A 10,772-nucleotide genomic window follows, 5' to 3' on the forward strand; every position below is an offset into this window, starting at 1 on the left:
GTTTACCCAAATTAATCTCCAAAATTAAAGGAGTTCATCTTTGTATCACGTTTGACTTAGATCCCTTCAGCCGTCTAAGTGATCGGAGCAATGAAAACACATCAGTCGGACGCACGGACAAAAAAAAACAGCTGTTTTTGCCGCCATTTTTCCCTGCTGAGCAGGGGTTAGCTTTTTGCGGGCTCCATGCAATCATGGTTCCCTTCTTGAGGCAATGTTTTATGGCCGGATGCCCTTCCCGACGCCAACCCTGGTTGCCTCTTACGACACACAGGGATATGGTACACCTATTCTAACCGGGGCATACACCGGGACCAGTACACTGGTACTCATTTCGCCGACCTCAGAAGGATGACAGGCTGAGTCAACCCCCTGGTGTTAATTCAGTGGAACGGGGCTCAAACTCAGGACCCCTAGGATCCCAAGCCAGCCACCCTAACCACAAAGCCAACACCAGGCTATACGCATGCACGCACAGACAAACAACCCAAAAATATTACCTCCGGCAACTTCGTTGGCGGAGGCATAAAAATGTTAACCATTTCATTGGGATGATAAATAAACATTTCAACATAACTAAGTACTTCAAAATAAAGTAAAAGGTTTATGGTTTACACCATGTATTAGCTACTACAGAACTATTTATATTCTTTATACATAAAAACTCCAAAGCAAAAGAGAATAAAAAGGAAAAGTCGGCCTCAACATTTCGGGAAGCATACTCCGCCAATCAACAGGAGGAAGTAACTGGAACGAATGGATGCAGAGAAGTAACAACAAAGAAAAGCCAATGAACGCCCCCACAAAAAATCAGCCAATTGGAGGGGAAGGTGTGGAGCTCTTTTTTAACCTCAGACTCACCAAATAAATATTTAAACTTTACTTTGCACTTTAAAAACTTACGAAATAAACATTCATACTTGCTTTGAACTCATAAAATACACAATTACCCTTTACGATGTACTTTTAACTCAATAAATGAACATTTAAACTTAAGTACTTTAAACCCAGTAAACACATTTATACTTTACTGTTATTTGAACTCACAAAATAAACAAACGTTACTAGGTACTTCAAACTTACCAAATACACATTTATCTTTTACTATGAACTTTAACCTCATGAAATAAACATTTCAACTGAAGTAATTTAAAAATTAACTAAACATACTTTAAACTCACGAAATACACATTTATACTTTAAATTCACAATGACCTTTAAACTCACAAAATAACTTTTATATTTAAAATACACATTTATACTTAAAACTCACGAAATAAATATTTACACTTCACCAATAATAGGTGCCTCACCTTAAATTCAAAAAAAATAAATAAATAAATAAATAATACACATTTATACTTTAACCTCACCAAGTACACATTTGTACTGTAAATTCAGTAAATAAACATTTATGCTTTACGATGTACTTTTAAATCACTAAATAAATATTTACACTTCACTCTACTACATGTACCATACATTAAGTTCATGAAATACACATTCATACTTCACTATGTACTTTAAACTCACAAAGCATTTATACTCTACACTCACCAAATAAATATTTATACTTACATTACTACTTTACTTTGTACTTTAAACTCACGAAACAGACATTGATAATATAAATTCACAAAAGAAACGTTTATACTTTCTCTGTACTTTAAATTCACTAAATAAATATTTATATTTCACCAATACTGTGTGCCTTACTTTAAATTCACAAAATACATATTTATACATTAAAAACTCACAAAATACATATTTATACTTTATGATATACCTTGGCATCACAGCAGTTTAAACATTTAATTTGTGGAATTGATCTTAAAAGATGTAAAGATGTCTCGCGTTTGTCGCCTACATTTTCCAAGGAGTTTCAATGAATCATCAAACCACATCGTAATTAAAAATGTACAGTAATTCAGTGTAACGTTCAAGTCTTCATTTTTATTCCATTGCAGCTAAAGTACAAAGCACAATCTGATGTTCAGTAACCACAATTTGATAGAAAGATGGACATGCAGATCATGCATATCGATATCTCGACGTACAGATCCTCTGGTGCTATATTTTATTGAAGGCAGCAACATCCACAGACTGCACATGGTCTTCAAATGCAGTTATCAATTCTTCCAAAAGGTCGACACTCACCTGCCACAATGAAAACAAAAGTGGTGAAAAAACAAATAAGCTTTAATTGAGGCAACAATAAGCATGCAACTCAAGTACGAATAAAAGTTCCAAGGTGTCCTGTTGCAAACGTGACGAACAACCAATGACAAATACCCCATATAAAATTTAAACGATGACATCATCGATGGCTCAAGGAAAATGTAGTTAAAGCAGCAATCTAGGATCATTGTAGTGTTATATAATGCTGCAAAACTTAAACTGGTTTCAGGTGTAGATGTACTACATCTTTTCATATTGAGGATGGAGCCACCAATGACATCACATACTCCATAATGTAGTACAAAAGCAAAAAATAACTAGAACTGCCACTTTATAACTGCTGGCAGTGATGACCGGGTACCCAGACGTCCACCTTTGATACAACGTGAGACTTTCTGGAGATGACAGTCGCAAAATTTCGCTTCGATAGGATAAGTGGTTCCAGAGAAAACATTATTTAATTGTGATACAAATACAGCCCTGCTTCGATACAGCGCGGGACTGACAAGTTACGAACCGGGTAGCACAAAGTGTTCAATCTAGTTATTACGTATGCAGTTAGCCATTTTTCCTGGGGACATTGTAGTTATCAATTGAATTGCTATTCCTGTGCCCTCAAACACATTCAGGTGCAGCCAAGTGAGCCTTCTGGAAAAAAAAAAACAAATCTAAAAGTTCTCAGATTCAAATAATTAAATAATTCTGGCTGCCAAACCGCGTGGTTGATCGGGTTGACATTTTAAACCCACATTTTGCATGTCGGCTAAATTATAATTGTGAAGTTTCGCATATATAGAAGCAGCGGTTCCAGAGTAAACATTAATTAATATTTATCCCTCAATCAAACATGGCTGGCAAACCATGTGACCCATCTATTAGAAATTAACAAACTTATATTCACAACTCGTGAGCAATACTTTTGTGAAGTTTCCCCTTGATCTGACCAGCCATTCTGGAGAAGATGTTTGAAGGTTTTCGGGTAAATTCAAGATGGCCACCAAACAATGTGACATCAATTAGAAATTAACAAAATTATATTCACTACTCGTGTGCAATACGTTTGTGAAGTTTCCCCTTGATCTGACCAACCGTTCTGAAGAAGAGGTTTGAAGGTTTCAGGGTAAATTCAATATGGCCACCAAACCATGTGACCTATCAATTAGAAATTAACAAACTTGTGAAAGGATGTCTTGGGGAAAGTGTGTGTGAAATTTTGCCTCTATCTGTCCAGCCATTCTGAGAAGATTTTAAAAATTTATTAATTTTCAATCCAAAATGGCTGACGAACCATGTGACCAATGACATCACAAATTTACATTCTGCCTCCAATCCCGTAGTGGAATACGTGTGTGAAGTTTCGTGTTAATCGGATAAGGTGCGTTATTCTATCAAAGATGGCCACCAAACCATGTGACTTGTGATGTCATAATTTTTACTATGTATGCAGACATGATGGAAGATTATAGTTGCAATTTTTTGCTTCGAAAGGTTATGCGATTCCAGATAAAACATTATTTAATATGTTTCTTGAATCCAACATGGCTTCTAAACCGGGCGACCTATCAATTAGAAATTAACAAACTTGTATTCACTACTCTTGAGCAATACCTCTGTGAAGTTTCCTCTTGATCTGACCAACCGTTCTGGAGAAGATGTTTGAAGGTTTTTGGGTAAATTCAAGATGGCCACCAAAACCATGTGACCCATCAATAAGAAATTAACAAACTTGAAAAAGGATGTCATGGGGAATGTGTGTGTAAAGTTTCGCCTCAATCTGTCCAACCATTCTGGAGAAGATTAAAAAAAAAATCAAAACAAGATGGCTGCCGAAGCAAGTCACCGATGACGTCACAATTTTTTTTTTCTGCAGTGAATTGTTGTGGAGATGATGCTCAATAAATTTCTGATTTTTTTTATATGCAGCGTTCTACTTGACGAATTTTCACCAGGATACAGCTTCACTGATGACGTCACGAAAAATCACCCCTCTTCCCCATTGGGAGGTCATTAAAATGTATGAAGTGAAATATTTTTCCATTGCACCGTTTCAGATACAGAGGTACAAAGTTTATAGGTTTTTTTTCCAAGATGGCACCCATACCACATGACCTATGACATCACAATTATAAACTCAGTATGCTATCAAAAAAAAGATACATACTATGGTGAAAATTTCATGTCGATTGGCCTTAGCGTTCCTGAGAAAATGATATTTAAAGCGAAACAACCCGCAAATTGCCGGCGGAAAAAGAAGAAGGAAATAATAAATAAGAAACTAGAACTGCCACTTAATAACTGCTGGCAGTGATGACCGGGTACCCAGACGTCCGCCTTTGATACACGAGACCGAAATGAGAATTTTGCAAAGTTTCCCTTCAATAGGATAAGTGGTTCCAGAGAAAACATTATTTAATTGTGATACAAACACAGCCCTGCTTCGAGACAGCACGGGACTGACGAGTAACGAACCGGGTCGCACAAAGTGTTCAATCTATTTATTACTGATGCAGTTAGCCCTTTTTCCTGGGGACATTGTCGGTATCAATTGAATTGCTATTCCTGTACCATCAAACGCATTCAGGTGCAGCCAAGTGAGCCTTTTGGAAAAAAAAACAAAAATCTAAAAGTTATCAGCTTCAAATCATTAAATAATTCTGGCTGCCAAACCATGTGGCTGATCTGGTTGAAATTTTAAACCCACGTTTCACATGTCGGCTAAATTATAATTGTGAAGTTTCGCATATATAAATGCAGCGGTTCCAGAGTAAACATTAATTAATATTTATCCTTCAATCCAACATGGCAGCCAAAACATGGGGCCGATCAAGTTGAAATTTAAACACTTCATTCCGAATGTCTGCTGCATCATGTCTGTGAAGTTTCACATTTATTGATGTTGCAGCTAGAGTAAACATTAATTAATATTTTCCCTTCAATCCAATATGGCTGCCAAACGATGTGTCGTACATAAAAAGGTGGAGGGGGGGGGGAGAACTTTTTGTTCGTCATGGAGAGGCGGTCCCATACATGTGGAATTTCACCTCGATCTGTTCAGCTGTTTCAGAGAAGACTTTTAAAGTTATTAATTTTCTATTCAATATGGCTGCCTTACCATGTGCCCTAATACAACATAAATTTAAATTCTCCATCTAATGGAGAAGTGGATTATGCTTGTTAAGTTTCGTGTTGATCGGAAAATATGCATTTTCGATCCAAGATGGCCTCCAAACCTTGTGACATCATAATTTTTACCGTCTTGCAGGCATGGGGGTAGATTATATTTACCAAGTTTCGCTTCGATAGGTTATGTAGTTCCAGAGAAAACATTATTTAATATAATTCTTAAATCTAACATGACTTCCAAACCATGTGACCTATCAATGAGAAATTAACAAACATTTCTTCACTGCTCGTGTGCAATACGTTTGTGAAGTTTCCCCTTGATCTGACCAGCCGTTCTGAAGATGTTTGAAGGTTTTAGGGTAAATTCAATATGGCTGCCAAACCATGTGACTCGAGTCCCTTTATAGAGAGAGTAGCGACAACTAACGATTTGACGCCATTTTGAGTCCATTCAGTGCGGTGCGCGTGCGGAGCCGCCGTATGGCGCTAGTGCATTGAACCATGTATTCCATTATGTTCTCTATGTATGAGAGATGGGAATGGTCTTTTCCATGTTGATAATGGGCAAATTATGTGAAGATGACAAAATAGAAGATTTATGACAACTCAGAGCCATATGATAAAGAAGAAATTCACAGAGCTGGTTGTGATTTAACAGTCACAGACATTTAGAATCATGAGAAAGAAGGAATGAACTAGACAAGTACACGTGCTGCTTATTTCAGCCTCATTTTAATTTCAGGGAGGCCAGAGCGAGACTCGAACTCTCACCTCCCTGTTTATACATGTACAATGCAATGTTAAGAGTTATCTTTGTATTTCTGCAGTTGTTTGACCTTGTTTATCGTGTGTGGGTATATATTTGTGTTTGTTTAATTTTCATATTTAAATTATTAATCGAAACTTTGCTGCATGTTGCCGATCATATATTAATCCCACCAAAAATAGAGTAGCCCACCCCACCCGGCCCCTCATTCCCTGTTTCCCTAATTTCCCTCATGTTTTCCTCATTCCCTGAAGGTAAAAGTCAGTCCCGACCATTCTACACTCAGAAGTTATATGGGCTCCCTTCTATGCTTCTATGGGGTGCCGACCTGTTTAGTATCCTGAGATCTGGCAGTCTACACCCACACCAATAGATTTTAAATCTTTGGTATTACCTACTCTTAAAAGTTAGGGTTAGATTTAGGTTTAGGGTCAGGTTTAGGGTTAGGGTTAGGGTCAGAATTAGTGTTAGTGTTGACCCTAACCCTGCCTTTGAAGAGTGGGCCGCGTTAGCCCGTTCTCCGTTCATTCGTCTTTGTTTTGACTTTAGTTTGACTTTGACTTTGAGTCTGAGTCTGACTTTGGAGACATGATCTAGACCCTATATTAATTGATCTAGCTCGAAGACTCTAACTCAAACTTAATTTTAAATAAAGATGCCTTCCCCTTCAAGTGCTAATTAATCCACGAGCAATGGATAGCAAGCCTGGAAAGCCAAGGCAAAGGCCAGTCTCACTCGCAGCACACAAATATACGTATATGGGACCATGACCACCATCACACTGACCTGGCAGAGAACTGACGAAGAAGTTGCTTTCCATCCAACACGACTGACTCTGTTCTCCCAGATTTTCCGTCTTTTAGCATCTGATGGAAATCTATACATCTTGAATCCCTTCTCCATTCTATCTGTGCACCCAACAGCGCAACAACCTGTCATTTTGTCGTAAAATCGATGTAAAACACGAATGAGAACGCTGCGTACAGCGAGAACGTTAAAACGCTGACCGATATGCGTCCGATCCTATCCGCGATGGACTCAAAATGGCTCCACGCAATCACGTGACTAGATTTTTCTGGACCCTCTATGTCGCTACTCTCTCTATAAAGGGACTCTACATGTGACCTATCAATGAGAAATTAACAAACTTGTGAAAGGATGTCTTGGGGAAAGTGTATGTGAATTTTTGCCTCAATCTGTCCAGCCATTCTGGAGAAGATTTTAAAAATTTATTAATTTTCAATCCAAGATAGCCTATTAGCCATGTGACCTATGACATCATAAATTTATATTCTACTTCCAATCGCAGAGTGGAACACGTGTGTGAAATTTCATGTTAATCGGATAAGATGCATTTTTCTATCAAAGATGGCCACCAAACCATGTGATTTGTGACATCATAATTTTTACCCTATGTGCAGGCATGGGTTTAGATTACAGTTGGCAAGTTTCACTTCGATAAGTTATGTGGTTCCAGAGAAAATATTATTTAATATATTTCTTAAATCCAACATTGCTGCCAAACCATGTAACCTATCATTTATTCATTTACAAACTTATATTCACTGCTCGTGTGCAATACGTTTGTGAAGTTTCCCCTTGATTTGACCAGCCGTTCTGGAGAAGAATATGTTTGTAGGTTTTAGGGTAAATTAAATATGGCCACCAAACCATGTGAACTATCAATTAGAAATTAACAAACCTGTGAAAGGATGTCTTGGGAAAAGTGTGTGAATTTTTTCCTCAATCTGTCCAGCCGTTCTGGAGATGATTTTTTTAACTTATTAATTTTCAATCCAAGATGGCTGATGAACCATGTGACCTATGACATCATAAATTTACATTCTGCTTCCAACCTTGTAGTGGAATATGTGTGTGAAGTTTCTTGTTTATCGGACAAGGTGCGTTTTTCTATCCAAGACGGCCGCCAAACCAAGTGACATGTGACGTCGTAATTTTTACCATGTATGCAGACATCATGGAAGAACACAGTTGCAAATTTTGGCTTCGATAGGTTAAGCAGTTCCAGAAAAAACATTATTTAATATTTTTCTTAAATCCAACATGGCTACCAAACCATATGACCTATCAAGAAGAAATTAACAAACTTGAAAAAGGATGTCATGGGGAATATGTGTAAAGTTTCGCCTCAATCTGTCCAGGCATTCTGGAGAAGAATATTTAAAAAAAAAAATCAAAACAAGATGGCTGCCGAACTACGTCACCGATGACGTCACAATTAATTTTTTCGACGGTGAATTTATGAGATGACGCACAAGAAATTTCAGATTTTTCCCATGCAGCGTTGTACTTGACGAATTTTCACCAGCATACCACTTCACCGATGACGTCACGAAAATCATACCTGTTCCCCATAGGGAGCTTAGTAAAATGTATCAAGGAAAAAATTTTTCATTGCACAGTTTCAGAGATACAGAGGTCCAAAGTTTATCGGTTTTTTTTCAAGATGGCGCCCACACCACGTGACCAATGATGTCATAATTATCAACTGAGCGTGCTATCAAAAAAGATACATACTGTGGTGAAAATTTCGTGTCGATCGGACTTAGCGTTCCAGAGAAAATGATTTTTAAAGCGAAAAAGGCCGCAAATTGCCAGTGGAAAAAGAAAAATAAGAAATAAACAGAAGAAAAACAATTGGTTACCAAGTCCATTTGACTGGGTACCCTAATAAACAGAAGAAAAACAATAGGTTACCCAGTCCATTTGACTGGGTACCCTAATAAGAAATAAACAGAAGAGAAACAATAGATTACACAGTCCATTAGACTGGGTACCCTAATAATAATAAAAATAAATCTCGATACAATCGAGGCTCGTGGAAGAGCAAGATGACAGAGTATGAACTGACAGTCGGGGCAGCGGAACAACTCTTACACACAATAAATAAGGCAATAAAAGGAATAGGAAAAATGTAGAGGGAGAGGGGAGGGGAGAAGAGGGAGAGAGTTATAGAGAGAGAGTTAGAGAGAGAGAGAGAGAGAGTTAGAGGGAGAAAGAGAGCTCGAGAGAGTTCGAGAGAGCTCAAGAGATCTCGAGAGAGCACAATAGAGAAAGAGAGCAAGTAAAAGGGTTGAGTTCGTTAGGTATGGTTAATTGGGTAGAAAAGAGAGATAACATGAGATGGCAGTGCACTGCCTGCATGAAGCCTTGAGGGGGCAGGGATGAGATAGACCAACCTCAGGAAAGTGGATCCATATATGGCAGAAGCGAGGAACAAAAGAGTTGAGGTGTACAGTCAACAAAGGTTTTGGGAGTTTCACCAGGAGGGGGTTACTGGAAGAAGGTGTACACCCTGGAGGAGCTGAGCATTGTCAGAAAATTGAGGATGCAGAGGGAGTGAGACTGGAGAAGTGGTTAAAAAATAAAAATAAAAATAAAAACGGAGGGGAAACCAAGCGGTTTGCAATGCGTGGCACAGGAGAGGTCATGCCTGATCGGTGAAGCCTCGAAGTTGAAACAACTGAACTGTTTCTAGTGCCTGAATGTGTAAATTTGCACATTTTGTAATGTGTGGAAATCCAATTCCCCGAAAATAAAATTTACTTGACTGACAAACTAGACACAGATGAATCACTGAAAAGAAATAAATGCACCGAGCACGACTTAAACAAACTCCGTCAAACATTTAAAGAATTGATTTTATATTCTAAGAACCACTGTTGGAAGCAGGATGTGGCTGACATTTGAAGCATTGACCCTTCTTGGAGCAAAAGGGTAAAATCAGGATGTTCAAAAGTATGTGTACACAATTAGGAATTCAATAAAAAAACCTGCACAGTGCACAGATTAATTTTCATGTAAAATGATGCAGAACAAAGGCTCAGCTCAGGTTCAACGTTTATGTCATCAAATGACCTTCAACAGGGACTGAACAAGCAACATGTGACTGGGTTCTAACATACCCCAATAGGCAACGTTAGAGGGACAAGGTCGATGAATGGGATGGTACCCAGACAGGAAACACAAATCCACCATTGGCTACGAGAATATACTGCTGCAGTATTGTCAAATGCAATGCCCAATCTAATCTTCAGCTTCACTCACCCTCCCTCCTTTTCAATCGACACTACATGGCCAAAAGTATGTGGACACCTGCTCATCCAACATCTCATTCCAAAGTCATGGGCATAAATATGGAGTTGGTCCTTCCTTTGCTGCTATAACAGCCAACTATTGTCTGAGAAGGCTTTCCATGATAGGTTGTAACATTGCTGCAGGGATTTGCTTCAATTCAGCCACAAGAGCATGAGTGAGGTCGGGCACTAATGTTGGGCGATTTGGTCTGGCTCGCAGTCGGTGTTCCAATTCATGCCAAAGGTGTTCGATGACGTTGAGATCATGGCTCCTCTGTGCAAGTCAGTCAAGTTCTTCCACACCGATCTCAACAAACCATTTTTGGATGGACCTCGCTTTGTGCACAGGGGCATTGTCATGCAAGAACAGGAATGGGTATTGTTAAGATTTCCCTTCACTGGAACTAAGGGTTGAGTTCGAACCATGAAAAACAGTCCCAGACCATTATTCCTCCTCCACCAAACTTTACAGTTGGCACGATGCATTCAGGCAGGGAGCATTCTCCTGACATCCGCCAAACCCAGATTCGTCCGTCGGACTGCCATATATTGAAGCATGATTCATCACTCCAGAGAACGTGTTTCCACTGCTCCAGAGTCCAATGGCA

General features: G+C 38.7%; 1 protein-coding gene across 2 annotated transcripts in view; it reads right to left on the minus strand.

Annotated features, from left to right (window-relative positions):
• Positions 1 to 1,933: 1,933 nt before the first annotated feature.
• Positions 1,934 to 10,772, minus strand: part of EEF1B2 (eukaryotic translation elongation factor 1 beta 2) — an 18,888-nt gene continuing 10,049 nt past the window's right edge. For both annotated transcript variants that reach the window (XM_085876757.1, XM_085876758.1), the window contains exon 7: positions 1,934 to 2,157. In XM_085876757.1, the coding sequence (XP_085732883.1) occupies positions 2,071 to 2,157 (87 nt within the window). In that variant the 3' untranslated portion in view covers positions 1,934 to 2,070. The remainder of the gene's footprint in view (positions 2,158 to 10,772) is intronic.

The sequence above is a fragment of the Eptatretus burgeri genome, chromosome 4 (genome assembly GCF_056783735.1).
Source record: "Eptatretus burgeri isolate ZD-2024b chromosome 4, Ebu_testis_v1, whole genome shotgun sequence".
Lineage (NCBI taxonomy): Eukaryota > Metazoa > Chordata > Myxini > Myxiniformes > Myxinidae > Eptatretus > Eptatretus burgeri.